This window comes from Camelus bactrianus, chromosome 2 (genome assembly GCF_048773025.1).
Source record: "Camelus bactrianus isolate YW-2024 breed Bactrian camel chromosome 2, ASM4877302v1, whole genome shotgun sequence".
Lineage (NCBI taxonomy): Eukaryota > Metazoa > Chordata > Mammalia > Artiodactyla > Camelidae > Camelus > Camelus bactrianus.
In genome coordinates this window covers 24591331-24614754 of record NC_133540.1, presented here as the reverse complement: position 1 = coordinate 24614754, position 23424 = coordinate 24591331, and the positions used below count along the sequence as shown (strand labels likewise).

General features: G+C 38.4%; 1 protein-coding gene across 2 annotated transcripts in view; it reads right to left on the bottom strand.

Moving 5' to 3' along the window:
- The window catches only part of KLHL2 (kelch like family member 2), a 113481-nt gene that overhangs the window by 7198 nt on the left and 82859 nt on the right, over nt 1-23424 (bottom strand). For both annotated transcript variants that reach the window (XM_074376947.1, XM_074376952.1), the window contains 5 exons: nt 18238-18347; nt 13958-14074; nt 12453-12602; nt 7378-7495; nt 365-562 (listed from right to left, as the gene is read on the bottom strand). In XM_074376947.1, coding sequence (XP_074233048.1) covers nt 365-562; nt 7378-7495; nt 12453-12602; nt 13958-14074; nt 18238-18347 — 693 coding nt within the window. The remainder of the gene's footprint in view (nt 1-364; nt 563-7377; nt 7496-12452; nt 12603-13957; nt 14075-18237; nt 18348-23424) is intronic.

Here is a 23424-nt window from a genome sequence, read left to right as displayed (position 1 = left end):
CACGGCACAGAGGGCTTCACCTCCTCCTTGGGTTCCTTACATATTCAGCCACATTAAATTGGGCTAAAATCCAATTGCATGATAAACAGGAATGGCTTCTCTTCCAGACAGTTCCTACCCAAGCTACTGACATTTATTGGCTTTTTAAAGTTCAGAAGATATCTGATACTGAAGCATGGGGAAGAAAAGTTACATACTCAGCACTCTCATGTCATTTAAAGGAATTCTGGATGGAAAATTTAAACTTGTCTTTAAAATACATGTTAAAATACTCTAATGTGTCCTAATTTGCCAGGACTTGTTCCATAAATGTGACTGCTACGTTAACTCTTACAGCAATGTAGAAAGGATGAAAGGAAATTGCCTGTACTCCCGTCAAAGCCTCCCACAGCATATAACAGTCCATTCAGTACAGCAGCCCCCAGAGTGCTTCTCCGGTCCCGCATGTTAGCAACGCTGGTCCACTGATCTTTCACGGGGTCGTAGGAATCTACAGTGCGGACCCTCAAGGAGCCATTAAAGCCACCAACAGCAAAAACGAGTCCAGCCATGTAGACCATCCCTGCAAAAGAAATACAGCCATTAATGATGTGCACATGACCCAACTGCTGCCATCACCTAAAGTCTGCATCCCAGTAAGCCTTCTGCTGCTGTCAGAATATAAGCTCCCCTCAGGAGAAGCCTGACTGAATGGGCCCTACTCATTAGCAATTTAGTCAATATACAATGACTAACTTGTGTTCCTTTCTATTACTGAATTATGCAATGGCATAGGCTGAGGTACTATTTTGACTTTGGCTTTTTCAAATACTTATTTGTAGACTTAAACAATGGGCCAATATTTTCCAGCTACTTGAACCTGTACACATCTCCCAGGGCTTTCAATTTTGGACCTTTTACTCCATATGTTTATACTTAATTTGCACAACAGGCTCTCAGTTTATCATGTTAGTGGGCTAAATCAGGGGTTGGTAAATTATAGCCAGCAGACTATTTTTGTAGAACCTCATTGAGCAAAGAATGTTTTTTACGGTTTTAAATGGTTGAAAAGCAATCAAGAAAAAGAACATTTTGTGATGCATAAGAAGTCATATAAAATTAAAATTTCAGGGCCCATAAATAAAGATTTATTGAAACACAGCCCTACCCATTCATTATGTAGTGTCTGAGGCTGCTTTTGACTACAGCGGCACTTGATGAGTTGTGACAGAGACCGATAACCCACAAAGCCACATATACTTAGTGTCTGGTCCTTTAAGAAAAAGTTTGCTTGCCCAGGGGCTAACTCTGGGATGCTTGAGGATATCTGGACGGAGAAACTAGGCTGCCGGACTCGGGGCCTCCACCACCCTTCACGTTCCTGAGTTTTCTCATGCTGCTGTCCTGATCTAAGAAGAGCCCCTTCCAGTTGCACACCCCAGTGAGAGTTCCACATGCTCTAGGAGGCCTTCCCCGCACTAGTCCTGAAGGGACTACCGCTAACTCCTAATCCCCTATAGCAAATAACACCTACTTTAAGGCTAAAAAATCTTATGTAGTTTGCAATATCATTGTTTTAAAGTGTTGAAACTTTTATTGTTCTTAAATTCTATAACATTTATGTCACTGCCCCAGCTAGAGGGCAGGCCCTGTGACTCACAGTTCCCTGAATCCCACTGGGAGTACAGGAATCACCAGTTCCAAGTGTCTGACTAACAACGTTTCGTATGATGTCATCAGGCAAGCATGTACCACTACTCCCCAATGTCTTACCCTCTGGTGCTCTATCCCCCAACCCTGCCCCCAAAATTCATATGGATGTGCAGTCTTTCATATGGCGTGAAGACCCTGCAGTTCAGATGAAGTGGACTGTATTGGCAGTTAGGTTTCCGGTTCAGTCAGGAAATGAACAGTCAAGCTATACTCTGGAAAATCCAGAGTATGTGAGGAGAGCTGTGGGCAATGGCCAATTTAACTAGGCAGAGAACTAGCAAATAATTTAGGGTAACCATTAGATTTCCTGAGGACCCTCGACAGCAGGGGATGTGGCAGATCTCCTGGGAGGGCCTGGGGACAGTGAGCAGTGACACAGCAGGCAGCATGCAGAACCATAAGAAAATGTTAAATATCCACCAACAGATTAAGTCCTATCACTAGTCCTGTAACAAGTCCCATCATGTATAATACAGCACAATAATTAAAACTGTTCTGTTTTAATGCATGAGGCAAGACAAGTCAATGGACCAGAACAAAAAATTCAGAATAAAATCTAGTACATTTAGAAATTTACTATATGATAAAGCAGCACTTAAAATGAGTGGATACAGGTAGACTGGACAATAAAAGGTGTTATAACAACTGGCTAGCCATTAAAAAAAAAATCCACATCTTCTTTCATCAAAATTAAGTCCAGATTTTTTTATATAAATATAAAAAATAAAACTGTAAAAGTACTAGAAAAAACTCATACTTTAAAAATATAATTTGGGTGGAGGGTATACCTCAGTGGTAGAGTGTGTGCTTAGCATGCACAAGGTCCTGGGTTCAATCCCTAGGACCTCCATTAAGTAAGTAAGTAAATAAATAAATCTAATTTACCCCCCACCACACACACAAAAAACCAAAAAAACAAACAAAAACGAAGATTCTTTGAAAAAAAGAGAAAAAGACAACTTTAAATAAATAAATATATATATATTTTAAAAAAATATATAAATTTTATTATAGCTGAGAAACCTGGCAGACACTACCTTTTTCAAGTGACCAAGGTTAAAGTCACCAGAAATAATCATAATTACCCCAATCTAATGATGAGAAAATATTAAACCCAAAACTGAGACATTCTTCAAAATACCTGACCAAGTGCTCATCAAAAGAATCAAGGGCATGAAAGACAGGAAAAGACTGAGGAACTGTCACAGATCAGAACATACTAAGAAAATACAACAACTAAATGAAATGTAAGAAAGGAGGATCAAGATGGCAGAGTAGGAAGACATGGAGCTCACTTGTCCCAACAAACACATCAAAAATACATCTACATGTGGAATAAATCTCACAGAAAACCAGCTAGAAACTGGCAGAAGATCTCTTTTGCAACCGAAGCTGCAAGAAAGATCTCCATGTAACCAGGTAGGATGGGGAAAAAAAGCATTCAGGGCGGCACTGGCATCTCTCAGATGAAATGTTGAGCTAGTCAAACACTTAGATCTGGTGATTCAGGGCAGGGCATCCCTGGGAAGTATCTGTGAAGGAGGAAAGGTCCACACTGGCAGGTGCACATCCTGGGGAGCCTCCTTACTGCTGGAAGGTCAACTGGGACAGAGAGAAGGCCTAGAGTGACCTGGAGTTGGCTTGCAACGAGGGGGCGAATGCTAGTTTCTTAGCAATCAGGGCAGAGGAAAGAAGTCAGTTACAAGTGAACCCTCATAAGGTTATCAGCTGATTTCTCTGCAGAAACTCTGCAGGCTAGAAGGCAGTGGCAAGGGAAGAACCTGCAACCTAGGATTCCCTACCCAGCAAGGTTATCATTTAGAATAGGAGAAAGAATTTCTGAGACAAGCAAAAACTAAAAGAATTCAATGATACTAAACTAAACCCTAAAAGAAACAGTGAGAGGTCTTCTCTAAAAAGAAGTACGAATCTATAGGAAAAGGAAAATCACAATGGGAAAAGCAAGTGTGTAAGAGAATTGAAGATCACTTAAATAAGTCAGTACATATATTAAAAAAAAAAATCAAAAAATTTTGTAAAAGTGATTATAACTATAATTAACAGCAAAAGGATAAACATGAAGATGTAAAACAGGACATCAAAATCACAAAGTATGGGGGAGGGGAGTAAAAATTATAGATCTTTTAGAATGTGTTTGAACTTATATGACTATCAGACTATAAAGCAAGCAGATACAGTTACGGATCAATATACTTGAAAAACAGGGTAATCAATCAGAAATATACCACAGATTCACAAAAAAACAAGAAGAAAGGAACTCAAGCACAATACATAAGAAAACTATCAAACAACAAGAGGGAAAATAGAAGACATGAACAAAGAAGAACTACAAAATCAACTGGAAAATAAAATGGCAATAAGCACATATTTGTGAATAATTACCTTAATTGTCAATGGATTAAATATTCCACAGTGGCAGATTGGATTAAAAAACAAGAAATTACAACATGCTGCCTACAAGAGACTCACTTCAGGGTGAAAGACACACAGATTCAAAGTGAGAAGATGGTAAAAGATATTTCATTCAAATGGAAGTAACAAGAAAGCACGGGTAACAATATTCGTATCAGACAAAATGGACTTTAAAACAAAGTTTATAAAGAAAAACAAAGAAGGACATTACATAATGATAAAGGGACCAATATAAGAAGAGGATATTACACTCACTGACATATATGTACTCAATATAGGAGCACCTAAATATATAAAATACATACTAAAAAAACAAAGGGAGAAATTGACAAGAATACAAAACAGTGGGAAAATTTAACAACCCACTGATATCAATGAACAGATCTTCCAGACAAAAAAAAAATCAAAAAGGAAACAGAGGTCTTAAATGGCAAAATAGAACAATAGGCCTTAATTAGTATCTACAGGACATTACACTCAAAGAAAAACCAGACAACACATGGAACACACATGGAACGTTCTCTAGGAAAGACCATATACTAGGTCACAAGACAAATGTCAACAAATGTAAGAAAACAGATTATGTCCAGCATGTTTTCTGACCACAATGGTATGAAACCAGAAATCAACCATAGGAAGAAAAATGGGAATAAAACAAACACGTGGAGACCAAAAACATGCTACTAAAAAAAACAATCAGTCAGCAATCAAATAAGAAATAAGAAAGTATCTCAAGACAAACAATGAAAACATAACCTTACAAAATCTATGGGATGTGGCAAAAGAGGTTCTAAGAGAGAATTTCATAGCCATACAGGTCTTCCTCGAGAAACAAGAAAAATCTCAAATAAACAACCTCACCTACCACCTAAAAGAATTAGAAGAAGAACAAACAAAACACAATGTCAGCAGAAGAAAGGAATATAATAAAGATCACAGAGGAAATAAAATGAAGATCAAAAAACAATAGAAAAGATCAATAAAACTAAGAGGTGGTTTTTAGAAAAGATAAAAAAAAAAAAATCAACAAACCTCTAGCCAGGTTCACCAACAAGAACTGAGAGTGGACCCAAATAACCAAAATGAGAAATGGAAGAGGAGAAGTAACCAATACCACAGAGATACAAAAAATTCACGAGAATATAACAAACAGTTATAGGCCAACAAATTGGACAACCAGAAGAAATGGACAAGTTTCTAGAAACATACAGCCAGCCCAATTTGAGACAAGAAAAAACATAATTTGAACAGACTGATCACTAGCAATAAAACAGAATCTGTTAAAACAAAACAAAACAAAACAACTCCCTTCAAACGTAAGTCCAAGACCAAATGGCTCTACGGGGGAACTGTACCAAACATACAAAGAACTTATACCTATCCTTCTCAAATTATTCCAAAAGACTGGTGAGGGAACATTCCCAAAGTAATTTTGTGAAGCCACCATCACCCTGATACCAAAACTAGACAAAGAGACTACACAGAAAGAAAATTACAGGCCAATACCTTTGATAAATATAAATGCAAAAATCCTCAACAAAATATAGCAAATTGAATCCAACAATACATAAAAAAGCATCATATACCATGATAAAGCTGAATTCATTTCAGGATCATAAGAATGGTTCTACATACACAAATCAATCAATCTGATACATCTATTAACAAAAGGAAAGACAAAAGGCACATGATCATCTCAACCGAGGCAGAAAAAGCATTTGATAAATTTGAACATCCATTCATGATAAAAACTCTCACCAAAGTGGGTATAGAGGGAACTGAGCTCAACATAATAAAGCCAGCTATGACAAACCCACAGCCAACATAATACTTCAATTAAAAAAATAATAAAAATAAATGCAATGTGGGATCTTGAAATAGAATAAGGACATTAATGGAAAAAATGATAACTTATAAGTCTGTAGTTTAGTTAACAGTAATGTACCAACACTAATTTCTTAGTTTTGATAACTGCAACACAATTATAAGATATTAATATTAGGGAATTACACACACATATATTATTATACACATAAATAATTTTTGAGTAAGCCTCTTCTACACAAGAAATGAATCCTAAGGTCCAAAGGCAAAACTCTGTGGTACTTCATAAAAAGATAAAATAGTTACATGGAAAAAATAACACAAATAAAGTCAACAGATAAAAAATTAATATAAATAAATATTCACACCACAAATGACAGACAAAAAAATTACCCTCCTTAACATCTGACAAATTGATAAAACAATATAATTAAAAAATGGCAAAAATCATTAACTGACAATTCAGAAAGATGTTTAATTTTCCTCATAATAAAAGTGCAAAGTAGATGAGACAGTATTTTTCACCTACCAGATTGGCAAAACTCGAAACATTTAATTACAAGGTGTTACAGGGTATGTAGGGAAACTGGCACCTTCATATTTTACTGTTAGTAGAAGTAATAATTGATGTATCCTCTTAGGATAGCCTCTGAATCATTAATTCTAGTGTTAGAGTTTTATCCCCCTAAAATATATTGGCACATGGACATAATGATGTATGTATAAGGAATTCATTGCCGCATTGTTTATAATGTAAGAGTAAAAACAAGTTCAATGTTCAATAAAAAGCTAGTAAAAATCATACTACCTCCAGACTCTCCTCCGAAGTATTAGACAGCACTAAAAGAATGAGGTAACTATGCTGTTATGTAACTATCTCCAAGATGTATTGTTAAAGTACGACCATGATGGAAATGTTCCATTGCACTTAGAACTCATTTTGCTATGGGCGCTATGAATTACGGTTCCAGGTTTGAGTCCCAGGAAGAATCCTTAGAGTTTGCAACTGCCTCTTCTGATTGCAGTTTTGGCTAAATAAGGTCTATTTCAACAAATGTCTGTGAAACAAATGCTTGGAAGAAGGCAACTGTGGCTCATAGATAAGTCAGGAATCGCTTAGAACAGAGGGTCCCAATTCTAAAGATTCTTTCTTAGCACTTCAGCAAAGGCAACGAGGAAAATATCCAGTAAATTGCAAGCTACTCTGTCTTATACCAGAGAATCAGAAAAAAATGTAAAGCTGAAGACAGAGTGGCTTTCCCCATCAATGTCTTGTGAATTGCACGAAGCTCCTGAATCACTGTTTAACCACATAGCTATTTTAATCCAAGTTTTGCTAATAAAGATTCTTCTAAATAAAATAAGACTTGAGAGAGAAGCTCTCAATGACCCAGTAGTAGGGAAATGACCATAATGCATCATGCTTACCTGCCCTACATCTCCTGGAAGGCAATTCTGCCACTTGGTGCCACCGTTCTTCTTTGAAGTCATAGCATTCCACACTTCGGATAGCCTTTGGTGCTTGGCCCCCGACCACCACCATCAACTGGAAGGGCAGACGTATAAGCACTTGAACAAATAGCTATTGCATATTCAGGGATTTAAAAGATCTTACAAAGACACTGACGTGGAGAGTGTTAGGATGAAGATGGTAGGGTGAGCTGGGGGAAAACAATCACCTATTCAACATTTAATCAACATCAACAAAGGGGGCACATGTTAGAACTACAGTTCTATCATCTAGCACATTGAGTCAAAAATAAGGATATCAGAAACTAAAATTAAGTTTCTGATCCTTCAAGCAAAAGCAGTATTTAAGCCAAAAACAGCAGGCAGTCAGCACTGGCAAGGCTGCAGTATGTCACAGGGCTTGCTATAAACTAGACCCCAGCTTGGTGATGACCAGGGATTAGATCTCCACAATCCAGGAGAGCAGAGTGGAGTGAAACTTATGTTAGTGGGTGGGCAATGTGAAAAGGACAGTAAGATATTAAAAGAAAGATGGAAGAAGGAAAAAAAATATTGAAAAAGGAAGACTAATTGAGTTGGAGTTCACAAGAAAGCACAGATTCCTAGATCTCAAGTAAAGAGACCTCCCTGGATGCCCCACAAATAAAACAACCAAGAGGACAGATAATGGAGATACTAGAACTCATAATGAATGAATGCACAATGGTCGAGCACTGAGAATAAGTCTACAAATTTCTTCAATTTAACTCAATCCAACAACTATTTACTAAGAGCCTATCATCTGTATTTGACCAGAATTGTGCTAGGTGCTCTACATAAGAAATGTAAGATACGGTCTCTACCCTCAAGAGCTTACAGATATCACTAAGGAGACAAGACTCTAAAGTAATTCAAGAACAACTTACAATTAAATATGACCAGAAAACTACATGATTAGTTATAGACATTAATTGCTGCTCCTGATCAGACAATGAAACGCAGCCATTTAGTGAATTTAGTGAAAGCTTCCTGGAGCGGGTGGAACCTTGAGAGTAGACAGAATTTCGCAGTCAACGTATCTGTTTTTACTGAGTACAAACAGGCACTCTTCGGCAACACTGAAAACATGGCTATGAAATCAGAAGAACATAAAAGCTAATGATGTCACATGTGGAATGCTGTAAAGAATGACAAGATCCTTTCAAGGCAAAGGTGAGATGGTTCACAAGAAACAAAAAATCAACACAAATAGAAGACGGAATGAGTCATACATACAGAAAGGGGAGGTTTGCAACCTTGACTGAGTAATGACCTACCTGTACCTGGAACTATAGGAAGATGGGCAGACAGAAATCAGAGTAAATCCTGTTTCCAAAAAGAAGCCTATTTTCATAATTTATTAACTGGAGAGTAGAAAGAGTTTTAATTTTAAAGATCTTAAAAAGAAGACTGAACGTAGACCAATTATATTATTTTTCACCAGACCTGCCCTTCTTTTAGTGTTGAATGCAAATAAATAAAAGGAAGAATTAACAAAGACTCCCTCCTATCCCCAAAGGAAAAAAGGGGAGGGGGCGAAGTTGTGAAATCATAGGGGTGGAACAGACAGTAAGAGAAACCCTACATCCAGGGATTTACAGATTTGTGTTTAAACTTTTAAACTCTGACCAGCAGTTAGACAACAGTTGAAAGAGGCTTGGTTAACATCTCTGATGAAGATCAGTTTAAAAAAATCTCAGAAGGGGAGAGTTTTCAAAAAATCCTTGAGAAACAATATAGGTTTCTTAGATTTCATGATTCTCAACTATGAATCTCATGACTTCTATGCAATAATTCACTTTTGTACATCAAAATGAAGATGGAGGGGAAAATGTGCTACTGACCAGAGAGAAAAGTAGTAATGTCTGTCCTTTACTCACCCAAGAGAAGTGAAATGGGGTGAGGATGTGGGACTCCGCGAACCAGAGATAACAGGGAAAAGGAAGAACGTATAATGGAAAGACATGAGCAGGGCTATCTGTACGAGATCAAGAGATGGTGCTAAAAGTCACTGTGCTACTTACCATCAAAAGAGGTGTCAGGGCTCTTAGACTCCAATTATTTGTAAAAGACACCTGATCTCATTTGAGAAACACCGTACTACTTACACGAATGTAAAAGAATAGAAAACTAGGAAGACATTTGCATGAAAAAGTTAAATGTGACATATTTAAGGAAGGCAAAGGGTAGGGAGTTAAATTCAAGTGGCCATCCTGAAATGTAGGTCAATTAAACTTTGTTCTTTCATTTTCTTCACCTATTAAATATTAGTTTAAAATTGCCTCCTGAAATAATCAAGTTTTATAATTTTTCCAACTGGAAATCTCAATAGATATCCTGGGTAAATGAAAGAAAAACATATGCACAGAAATAGTACGATAGCACTTGTAAAAACAGAGGTCCCGAAGATAAAAGGAAGCGAACAATAAAGCACAGCAGCACAACATGCACGATTTTCACTACGCTGTCCAAATCCAACAGTACCTTACGCAATCCCAAGACGGCGTACTGAAGATGCTAACCTAATGTTTGAGATACAAAGAGATCATCCGTGCAAATTAGCGTGAGTCCACAGAATCAGAGCCTAATAAATAAGTCAGTGTCATGGTAGACATATTATCTATCATTTCAGCACTGCTACCACATTCTGTCTGCTGTGTCTTAGCATGACTGTGATAAAGTGCATCATTACTATGAAGTTATGTCAGCATGAGAAATTCATCTTTGCCTCATTCTTGCCTACCTACGCAGAGTTAATCTTGACTAGAACCACTCTAAAAGGACAAATGGTGCTGCTGAAAAAGCATCCAACAAAACACTTTTTCAAAAACATGTGAGATAAACACACTTTGAGGAGACTATGCAGATGCAGCTCACTGCTCCCTGCCAGGTCTGCCAGTGCCTCCCCAGGCACCCTGAAAGGGCAGAAGAGAAGAGACCCTTCAGGGACCTGCATTCCCACCTCAAAATAAAGCCTGAAGAAGTGAGAAATCCAAAGTTAATACAGGTGGCAGGGACACTCCAAAGCCAACCAGAGAAGCCCAGAAACAATGGCAACTGAACAGACAATCACAACTCCACGCAAAAGAGAAAAAAGAATACTTGATAGGATTTTCCCAAGAACTCTTCAGCACGTTTTCCAAAGTGACATACTTATTCCAGAAATTAGAAGAGAATTAGTTTTCCCCCTAAGGGTAAAGCCAAAGCTAAAGATGCCAGAAGAGGGAATACACAAGAAGAGACTCTTTACAAATAAAAATGTTTAAAAAGTACTAAAGATAAAACAAACTATTTAGAAGGAAGTTTGAAAGACTAGCATAAAGGAAATAACAATCTGAATGGGCTAAGGCTATGAAAACCTTTTATGTATCTATTTTTTTTTGTAGGAACAAAAACTGACACCAAATAATATGGACAAATATGAAGTAATGAAGACTTATAGAGATGGCTACTTATAAAAGGAGGTAAAAGGGTATTTGGAAAATGTAAACACTTATAAAATCAGCAGACCCAGATGGCATGCATACTAAAGTGTTAAGGGAACTAGCTAATGTACTTACTGAGCCACTTACAATTATTTTTGAAAAATCTTGGAGAACTGAGGAGAGATCAGAAAATTTAAAAAAGGCAAATACCAATTTTCAAAATAGGGTAGGAGGTGAATGCCTTGTAAATACCTTTTAAGTGATAATAATTCTTAGTAAAAATTTAGAATATTTTGAGAAAAGCGTTCGAACTTCTAGGAGCCTATGAAACGATGAGTAAAAGGCAGAGGGATGTTTTAAAAAATCATGCCAAATTTGAACATATATGATCCTGAATCTCATCGGATGTTGTATGTCTAAATATTTATTTTTGGCTTAGATAATAAACATAATCATATGGACCAAAACTTCCTAAAAATGGACTATGTCAGCAAGTGGGTATTTCTAATGAGGTGTCACCAGGAAGAATGCTGATGTCCATTCTAAATTAAAATATTTATTAATGGTCTAGAAAAAGGAGGGAGTAGCAAACTGGCAGAATACACAGTTGGTTCTAAATTGAGAACTCCTGTTAACACTGGGCAAAACAGAAAAAACACTACTAATGTGCATTTGCAGCAATTAAAAATGTAGACTCAAAAAAACTTGAAAAGACACTAAATAAAAGCATTAATACGAAAAAATGTAAAAGACATAATTTAATGGAAAGATAAAGTAATAACTAAAGATGATACAAGAAACAGTGAATAACAGATTAGTTCTTATTTCTTAATCCATCATTGCCCCAAACACACGAGAGCTGAAAATCAATACAGAAATAAAAGCATTATACTATGGATCACTCTGATTAGACCAGACATAAAATGGTGCTTAAAGCGCTGGTCCTCCAGTGCCACAAAGAGGCAAACGGAGCAGGAGGAGCTGCAAACAGAGACAGAAATGAGGGGTTATTTGTAAGGAAAATTAAATCAGTAAAACATGAATGGCTTCAACTAAAAAGACAAAGGTAGAAAATGAACTTTCACACAGGAATACGTGAACACTAGAGATGAGGGAAGACGAATGGAAAACCTGCACTGAAGTGGCTACGTGTGATGTGTGAGTGAACCATCAAAGAGCACACAACAGAGAGGAGGAAGGCGCCAGCTGAACAGGCTACGCTCCTTAGTTCTCAGCAATTCTGCGAAACTGCTCGGTTTTCTGTTATCATCTAAACACGTGGCTATAAAGAAATCTTTCTACCTGGTCTGATTTTCCTTTCTGCTACAACTGAGCTAAAAAAACAAACAAACCCAGGTGGGACAAATACTGGTTGCCTCTGTTCCAGGAAGAGTGACATCATGCAGTTTATAAAAATCATATAAGCCAAACAACCCCCACCCTCCACAGACACAATCAATAGAGAGGTTGCATTGTAAACACTACGATGAATTCCTGGGGCACACGGGAATTCAGATAAGTAAAAATATCAACAGCCTCACTATGGGCCTTTCTGATGAGGTAGGAACAAGTATGAACATCGGATCCTACTTTGGGAAGGTTCATGGGCGTCCTCAGGCGGGTCCGGACGCTCTTCATCAGGACACGCTGCTCTGTCGGTAGCAGGTGGTACTTCATGGCTTCAATGAGGTAATCTTTACAAGCACTGCTGTTCTTCACCAGCGCTTCCTCCTCCACCCTCTGGGAGAAGAGAGCAGACACAGCCCATGAGGGGACAGCCACTTCATGACCAAACCGACAGAGAAACAAGTAAAGAAGAGGAAAAAAGCAGTAACTATCCTCTCTTGCTCAGTCTAAAAGTTACAGAGGAAAAGTTTATAAATATCACTGAGAGAAAAGGAAATGATGCCAGAAGATGCTTGAGTATCTGGTCTGCAACAGAAAAACATATACAAGTAATAAAGAAGAACTGCAGTGACAATGATATACTTCAATGTCAGCTATAGAATCATCTTTACATAACATTATGTTCACTTATTTCTTACCTTTAAACATCAAGCTAAATAGTAAGAAAAATAAGAAAATTTAGATAATGAGTCCCTCAGGTGGGGGAGGCAATATTTATAAATTAAAGACATCTTTTTCAAACCAAAGAAGGCAAATACAATAGCCAGAAAAGGGATTCAAAATACTTCATACAATGTGCCCACATCAAAATAAACCTTGTCCTTGCTACCCCCAACCTTAAGTGCAGGACAGGTTTTTTTCTATTCATTTCTTAAAAGCAGAGTACCAATGATTACAACAAATAATGAGGCTTCAAGAAATTCTAAAATGCTCAGATCTAATCTCCTAATACAGTGGTACCAGTGGGGAGAGGGAAGGGGGGTCAATACAAGGGTAGGGGAGGAAAAAGAGGGTTATTATGGGATTATATGAAATCATGTGTGTGAAACTTTTGAAAATTGTAAAGCACCACAGAATTTAAAGAACCTTTCATTCAATTAAAAAATTTCCATTAGATGCTTTCAATTATAAATTAAAATACTGAAATATCCTTAGTAGGATGCTAATAATAAAACAGTGAATTTAAAATTGTTCTGAGACTACTAAAAATCCATTTATTGCTATTCATTTCAAATAACCTGGTTTTCCCCACCTTAGAAATAAAGACAGAAACCAAATGCATGTCACTGTGAAATTATGAAGGAAAATGAAACATTGGGTTGAATGACAAAATTCTACTTCTACAGGGCAACCAGAGGAGGCCACCAAAAGGGAAGCCGAGGAGATGCAGAGCAGTGATATGGAACCACAGTGTATTTATTTACACAGACTTAAATCACCACAAGTACCAGCTGAATAAGCTCTAGTACTCGCTCACACAAATCAGAAACGGGAGGACCAAACTCGTAAGAGCAGGCAGGAGCCCAAGAATGAGCAGCTGTCAGGACTGGAGCTGTGTTTCTGGTCCTCTGCCCTGGGCCTCCCAGCCCTGTGTCCTGCAGCTCTTGCCACTGTGTGTCAGGAATCTACGTGCTGTCAGCCCACTGACACGGTGCGACGTGTACTGATGTGTTTTCATACGCTTTTACCTGAACTAAATATTCCCGAGGAAGCAACGGTAACCGTACATGTTCCATCAGCCGAGCCATAAATTCTTGCCTTACATCTTTGTCATGATTCACCCAAGCTATGACTGCTTCAAATACCTTGCAGAAAATATGGGGAAAAGAAAAATAAGTAATCACTTATATACCAAGTCATATGAATAAAATATGACGAGACTACATTTATACACAACTCTCACCAAGACAAAAGTCTAATCCATGGCTCAAATTTTTCAAATCCTGACTTGTGATATACTTAAAAAACCACTTCTTTCTGTTTTTTTAATTTGGTACTTAGTAAGTACTTAATTTTTTTTCCAGCTTTATTGAGATAAAATTAACAGATAACACTAAGTTTAAAGTGGACAACATGTTGACTTGATATATGTGACAAAATGATGACGACCACAGCTTTAGCTAACACCTGCATCATGTCACATAACTGTCATTTCTTTTTTGTGGTTAGAACATTAATGATCTACCCTCAGCAACTTTCGAGTATGTAATACAGTATTGTTAACTGTAGTCACCATGCTGTACATCACATGTCTAGAACTTATTCATCTTATAACTAGAAGATGGTACCCTTTGACTGACATCCCTTCAATTCCCCCACCCCCAGCGCCTGGTAACCACCACTCAACTCTGTTTCTATGAGTTCTACTTATTTAGAGTCTGCATACAAGTGAGATCACACAGTATGTGTTTCTCTGACTAATTTCACATAGCATAATGCCCTCAAGGTCTATCCATGTTGTCACAATGGAAGGTTTTCTTCTTTTTATGGCTGAATAACATCCCATGGCATATATATACCACTTCTCCTCTATCCTTTCATCCACTGATGGACACTCAGTTGCCTCCACATCTTGGCTACTGTGAAAAACGCCACAGCAAACATGAGAGTGCAGATATCTCTTCAGGATTCTGCTTGTATTTCCTCTGGATATATACCCAGAAGTGGGATTGCTGGATCATATGGTATATCTACTTTTAATTTAGTAGGTACTTTATTAAGTACTTTTATGTGCTTAGTGAATACTTTTTACTTGTTATTTACTACGCATTTCACCAAGTACAATATCTGATCTTGAATTTTAGTGGTAGCAGTGATGATCTGATGATATATGATCTAATTCACTGTTGACAATGTTTTCAAATTGAATTTGGCTCTACTTACTTATAGATTAAAATCTCAAGTCCCTTTGAAATAAAGCACCCAAGATAATAAAGCAAAGTGATATCTGGAAAGAAAATCATGCACTCTTAACAATTCATTTTTGGATTTTTCCTCAGGAAACCTACAAACAAATGTTGGATCAGATACTTCTAAACCGAGGGTCTGTAGACTACAATAACTCTTGTCACAATAGTAGAATGTACTAAATGTAATATTTTGAATTAAAAATCCAAACAATAAGGGAATTACAACATATATCTATGAGAAAGCTTAATAAACAAATATGAAGACAGAATTTGACTATATAATTCCCTTCCAGACTGATGAATATATAACCCAATAATCTTTAAAGGGTTGTAGAAAATGCTAGATGATATCTAAGCAGATAACTGGGAGCAAAAAATAGGTTATTTTGATGTAGGAATTAAGCAAGAAACTAAAAATAATCTACATTATAATTAACATACCTCTGTAATTAATTCAGTCAGCACCTGAGTATGTCTATGTGTCAGATGCTAGAGACAGAGGGTCCTCTCAGTCCCGGCTCCTCACTGCTTCTCTGCTCTGCCCTCTCTTCTCCACTCCTGTTTCTACCACCCTACATCAGACCCTGTGCTCTCTGGTAACTCCAGTGTCCTCTTGTCTGACCCTCGCCCCACTTTTGGTCCACTCTACACAGAACTACTTGGTAGCCACTCTCCAGAAATGGTCCTTACTAAACACCTCTGTGGTCTCCACACCTTACGAGTGCCCGCCCCCAGGGAGTGGGAGCTGGTCCTGGGTAGCCCACAGGTGGCAGTGGAGGCTGTGCTGTGGGGCTTCTGAAGCTGGGTCGTAAGACACCTTTCAGCTTTCTCTCTGGTCTCTTGAAATGCTCATTTGGGGGAAGCCAGAAGTCATGTAAGAAGGCTGATTACTGGAGATGACAAGCTACAAGAGACCCAAGCTAGTCACAGAGGAAGGGGAGAGGGAACGGGAGAGAGATGCCAACCAGCCCCAGCCCAGGAGCCAGACAAGTGAGTGAAGGGACCACCCAGATGTTCCAGGCACACAAGATGCCATGTGCAGAAGGACTGATGCCTCAGGTATATGCTCCAGGAGAACCACACAGAGCCATGTCTCCAGCCTTTCAAGCCAGCCCAGCTGCAGCTCTGGGCACTGGGGAGCAGAGCAGAGACAAGCTGTCCCTGTGTGCCCTGTGTGAATCCTGCCCACGAATCATGAGCATAATATGGTTATTTTATGTCACTACATTTTGGGACGGTTGTTACACAGCAGGAGAAAACCAGAACAGCTTCTGTGACATTTCCACAGTGCAGCTATCATCATGCCATCCTCCTCCTGTCACAGCCTCATCATCACTGGGATAAAATCGATTTTCTTTAATGTGGCTGAGAAGGTACCTTATGTCATCTTCCCATTTTATCTCCTACCACTCTGCCAACACGGTCTGAACTCTAATCTCACCGAACCAACTGAATGCACTCATTCTCTCACACCTTTTACACTTACATATTCTGTTCCCTCTGCCTGGACTGCCCTTCCCATTCTCACTCACCCTTATTTCGCTGGCAAACTCATACTCACTTTAAAAACTTGCATCACACATCTGAGCCACACTGACCTCCCATCTCTATCCCAGGAATGATTAAATGCTCCTACTGGGCCCCACAGCAGTCTGTGATCATCTGTTACCCCACCAGTTGTTCCTCCAGCCACGAGTAAAGAATTTTATTTTGTTAATCTTCTCATATCTAGCACTCCACGGCACTGTCTGCTCATAGTAGGTACTCAAAGTGTGTCCACTAAATACAAACAGTAGTGTCTTCCTCTCCTCTGTATTTCTAGGGTGCTAAGATTGTACATCTCACAAACACTTGCACTTACTTTTTCATATATCGTATTAAAAGAAATGTGTCTTTCTGCCCCCAGGTAGGATGAATATCCTTGGGGAAGAGAACTAAAGTTTATACAACTTTACATGGAAAGCACACAAAGGAAAAACTCAAATTTTAATTCCTCCAAATGCAGCGTATTTTTTTCCTTTTTCAGTTTTATTAGGTAGAATTATTAGTTTGTACATATACATTATATTGCATGTAAAACATATGTACAGTTTACTGCACACATTTGTAGTTTATATATATGTACTGATCATTGTTTCTAAGAAGAGATTAGAGCTTTAGTTTTTTAAACTTACATAGTTATCAAAGGAATAAAGCCAACCACAAAGAATCAACAGAATGTGGTAATCCAATCATAAAGGACAGTCAAATATGCTTATATTCAAGAAATATACTCAAGAAATCAATCATCTAGGTTATAAATAATAAGTAGTTCATTTGTGTCCTTTTGTTTGTTTGTTTTTTGTTTTTAGATTCCACATGTAAGTGATATCATACGGCATTTTTCTTTCTCTTTCCGGCCCACTTCCCTTAGAATGCAAGATGTTCATAAGCTTTTGTGCCCTGATTTCCACAGGCTATAATACCTACTGAAAGAACAAATCCATAAAGAGAAGCTTCTCTCTCCAGTGATCGGGTGGCTGACAAAGGCAACCCCAAGTGCAGAGAGACAGAGGCCCCAACCAGACGAAGCAGCTGCACAGGCTCTGAAGGGGAGAAGGAAGCCCGGGGAGGGTGGGGTGTGAGCTGCAAGGGCCAAATCTAAAGGAAGAGGCTCAGTCTGGAGTAGCTAAACTTGGCCACCCTGGGTGACTTCTTCCAACTCACAAGGTGGTGAAATCACTTGGCTTGAGAACATTGTGTTTACATCACAGTTCTTTCAGGTGTCTAGCTGTGGGGAGAAAGCCAGTTCCCCGAAGGTCCCTGTTTCAGACCGTTTAATGTGTGCAGGCTCCTGCTGTGGGTCAAGTACAAAACCCTGGCGTCTGATTTTGGGAAGCTCCTTGGCAGTGAGGACACATGGTCATTTACACAACCAACTAGTCAACTGGCTGCGTTTCTCAACTTTCAGATCAAAGATCACTGGCTGTCACTACACATACAGGATCACAAAGTTACAAAACAAAGCAAAAGGAAAAATACGGTGTCACTGTATACTAGGAAAAGAAAACTACACTCACCTTCTCTTCTGAAGAAATGGTAAGTTTGTCACTTGAGATTAAGCTGCACACTTGCTCAATGCCGAGGTTGAGAAACTCCTCACTGAGCACGACGTCTGCAAAGTGCTGCTCTGTTTGGAGATTACAGAGAAAATCCATTAACACCAGCATTCCACTATTATCATTTTAAACTGCTTAAAAAAGAAGAGGCTTTTCTTAATCTAACCAATGAGTGAGAAAACCAAGTGTACTTCCTTAAGGCAAGAACTAGCAAGAGGAACCCAGACAACTCACCTGGGGAAGTGGTCTGTCCCTGAGTGACAAAGGGAAAGCACCTGCAGGAAGGCAGCCTTACTGTTCACGCAGCTGAATCACTACTGTTTCATAAGGTGGTATTTTAGAGTTAAATATCTATTCCTTACATGGTCGTAGGACTATCAGTATTAAAATTTGTAAAACCTTTTGTTTACATAAATCAGATAAAGTACATTCACACACTTGACTTTATTAGGTAAAACAGAGAGCTTTAGAACATAATGGGATAAAGAGGGAAAGCTGCTTAATTTGAAAACTAAAGATTAAACTAAACAAAGAAATCTTAAACACTGGTCCATCTGAATATATGACCATCATTTAAAAAGAGCAGAACTAGTCTATAATATAGATAGTTCTGAATTCCATGTAAGCAGCTTTTTTAGGAATTAAGTTACACTGTTTTATACTCTCAACCCCTTTCCAGAAACCAGTGAAATTAGTAATTCTTAAAATACTTGGGGGAGGGGACTCTCTTTAATTTCACAAATATACCCAACTCCTCAAAGGTGGGGGAAGTGGGAGCTATTAGTATAATCCATGACTTTAAAACTTAAGAAAATATATATATATTTACAAAGTATCCTTTCCCGCAAGCCCAGCTGTCATTTTAAAGTGTGAGCTCACAAGGAAAGGTGGTGGTGGAATCCCAGCTCTGCCATGTGCTAGCCTGTAAACCCTTGGACAAGTTTTGTAATTTCTCTAAGCCTTGGTTTCCTCGTCTGTACATTAGGGTTAGGTAATAAAAATACCTTACCTAACAAGAGGTATTAAGGTATTAATGCTGTGAGGATTAAATAAATTGTTTACAAGCACCTAGATCTGTGCGTGGTAACGAGTGAGGATTCAGATCTTGCTCTTACTGTATTACAATCCCTGCAGTCTAAAGTAAAGACCTGCCAGAAGTTGTAGGTATTTTCTGGGTCTTTACAACTAACCAAATTCTAATAGTAATTTTTTTAAAAAGGCTTTTCTAAAATGAAATAAAAGATTCATTTCAAATACGTGTTTCAACACACCATAAAAAGGATTAGTCGGCTTCCCTTTCAGTGGACACAGGGCAGACCCATGCCCTCAAGGCTGGGGAGAGCAACAGGAGAATACTGGGAGCCGCAGCTGAGGGGCAGAGAGTCACAAGCAGATTCCACGTGGGAACTCGTGCCAGGGCAGGAAGCCTCAGCATGGACACTCTGAGATTTAAAACTTCAGCGGGGCTCAGTCATAGAAGGATCCTCACAATACAGTGAGATTTACATCTAGGAGGTTGACCCAGTTCCCACAGTAAATATCAGAGCAAAATCCCCTCTGGCTTTTGGAGTGAGGAGGAAAAATGAAATAATTTGAAATATCCAAAGTACTGTTCTTAACCATGCCTGCCCTCAGCAGAAGCTAGTTTTTCAGAGCGTAACTGACCCGAGGAAGGGAAACACCCAACTCCCGCCCACTCCAGCCATCCTGTCCCGCCTCGGGAGGGAGTGAGAAACCTGAGAAATACTTGTGAGGTTCCACAGTCCAGAGCCACAGGCTCACTAACAAACTGAGACCTAATCACAGGGCCACAGAAGGCTGCCCTCCCACACCTCACCACCACTGCATGAAAGGCCTGTTTACAGCAGTTCCTTTCACTGGTCTGGCTATCAAGAAAAAATTACAAGGCATTCCAAAAGGCAAAAACACAACTTGAAGAGACAGAGCAAGCATCAGAACCAGACATGGCCAGGATGCTGGATTTACCAGAGCGGAAATTTAAAACACAATTTAAAACAACTATGATAAATATACGAAGGGGGCCTAATGGGTAAAGTAGACAGCACGCAAGAACAGATGGGTAATATGAACAGAGGGATGGAACTTCTAAGAGAGAACCAAGAAGAAATGCTAGAGATCAGAAACACGGTGAGGAAAATGAAGAATGCCTTTGATGGGTTTATTAGTAGACTGGACACGACAGAGGAAAGAACCTGAGCTTGAGGATAATGGTGGATGCACGTCAGTATACACGGGTCAAAACCCACAGAATGTACAACACAGTGCACCCTAACATACACCAGGACTTCAGTTAATAATAACGTATCAGTCAGTACTGGCTCATTGTAACAAATGCACCACACTAAAGCAAGACGTTAATAGAAACCATAGGGAGAGGGACCATACAGGAAGAACTTGGCACTGCCCACCCCATTTGTCTATAAACCTACAAGTGCTCTAACAAATACATCAAGAGTATTAGTCCAAAAATGCACTATTGAAGAACAACATGAATGATTAATTTGTAACTGAATCTGTAATCAAAAGTCAAACTGGAAAAAAGTAAAATGGGTATTTGAAAAAATACCAACTAAAGGTTAAATTTAAATATACATTTTTAACATATACCTAGTCCTTATAATTTACTATTTTTATATTTCTTATAATTTATTAGTTTTAATTTATCTAGTTATTACAATATTACATCACAACAGTACTTTAAAACCTAGTGTAAATTTTAAATAGGGTTACAGATTTTAATAAATCACCATAATTAATTACAAGGGTCCTTTCTACATCTGAATATGATCCTACTATTTCCTCACCTCACACAACATTTACATAAAAAATATTTCAAAAGTCTTTACGTATAAAAAATAAGGAAAAACTTTTCTTCAGTGGCCGGATTTGCTTTTTAAAGAATGAACATAAGAAAAACATTAAAGAGATTCTTTATATTTGAAGTTCCCAAATATTAAGAGATAAATTCATTTTAGTGAAAATCTGGCAACAGTATATAAATTAAAAAATGTTTATGACAGCAACTTGGAAATTCAAAGATAAATACACAGTAGCTCCTGAACAAAAGACAAGTGCATACAAACCTCTTTTTCCTACTCATAAAATATTTTCACTTCCAAACATAGGTCTATAATGATTTTGCACCAAGCTTCTTTACAATTTTAAAATCTGAACCAAAGAGACTCCTAGCCTCCTCATACTTCTCATTGCAGGAAAAATCTCTAGTGGTAACAAACACAACAAAGAGAACATAACTTCTCTATATCATGACTGTATGAGTTACCCTAGACTCTGTCTCATCAATATGAAAAACAGACTTGCTAAAAAAGCAAATCTGGTGGTTTTTTTAAAAAAAATTAGCAATTACATTAATTTAGAAATAAGGACACTAGTAAACTCTATCTGAAGTCAAGTCTGGGCTCTCAATTCATTGAGTGCTCTTTACTAGTGATAAAGGGAAGTTAAGAGGGCACGGAATACAGTCAACTATTACAACTGTACGGTTGGCCCTCTCCTATCCGTGGCTGTGAAACCCAACTGTATTCATCCTCCAGCATTTTATACAGAGGACTTGCGCATCCGCGGATGCTGGTATCAGCGGGGCTCCTGGAACCAGTCCCCCAGGAATACACTGGAACAACTATACTGTCAAAACCATAACATAGCTGTTATTCAAACAAATGAACCCCATCCCCCTCACCAATTACCAAAACACTAGTCTAAACGAAAAGTGGAGAAAGAAGAAATGTTCAAAGAAAATGTCACTGCACACATATACAAATCTTTAAATAGTTCCAACCCTCACATACATTCTACTTTCTACCTGAACAACTTAGTGAAACCTCTCAGTGCTGGAATCTAATGTTCAGCCCTCCCTCTGTATTATATTTTCTTTGGAGAGGGCCTGGGAAATGCGTGGTGCATCACTAAACATGAAGGCATGTTTGGCATCAGTTGTAAATTAGTTCACTGTAAGGCCTGCCTTTCATCTATTTACAGCAACAGTACGAGCATTCAAATATTCTGCTGTGCTAACTGACAGCAGCTTGGTCGGACTGTTGCTGCAACACGCCCGATGCACCCAGATGCACCAGATGACCAGCTCAGTCACGGGAAGGCACTCCGGGGCACGAGTGATACTTTGAAATTTTTTGGTTGCACAAAGTTGTCCTGTGAATAATCTGAGCATTTTACTGCTCCTTCCCACTCAACCTGAAGACTCCACCCGCTTACCTACAGCAGCTCACACAGTGCATGTGGCCTGACTTCATCCCACAACCCAGCAGGGTTCATGACTACCCAGGGCCACTATCCTTGGCCCGACCCTCATTCACTGTTTCCAGAATGTCTTCTGCTGTTTCAGTGTTCCGATGCCTCAGCCTGCGTCTCCTACTGTTTCTCAGCCCAGGCTTGCTCTGCATATGATCCTACCGACCTTAACACTTCAACCAGTTCACTTCGTATCAAACTAAAAACACTAAAGGTTGCCTATGTTAAAAGTGTATATATAATAGCATACATTAAACTTAAAACATATATTAAAAGTACCTATAACCAATTCTCTTGAACTAAAATAAAGTAACTCTTGTCATCTGAATGGGAAAAAGTTTAAGTCTATATATGTTAGAGGGAAAAATAAAATCCTGATGTCAAACTTGTAAGAGCAAAAGGAGCTTTACAAAGTTTTTACGGGAATATACAAAATCTGAACCACATTTATAAAGGGAAACTCCTGACCACCTCAGAAGGAAGATCTTTGTGTGAGGGGAGGTCACAAATTTTAGTCATCTAATGTGAGACACTGGCTACAGGGCAAGCCATTTCTCCAACACATATTTAAAAAGTATCATGGCCTCCGAACAATCCCTTTAATGAATCAGTAAAATTTTACATGTGTTTTCAAAAACATTAAAATAACATGAACTCTGGCATGACTGACAGCGGCAAATCTCAATTTTAAGATTCCTACACACGTATTCAAATTTCTAGGTACCAAAAGCAATTGAAAACATGTTTGGATAGAAATTGGTTCACAGGGACTCCGTGGGAAGACAAGAAGGTCAGAGCTGCCCATCTGTCATTTTATATGTTCTCGATATAAATCATTATTTGTCTCTCTGATGCTTA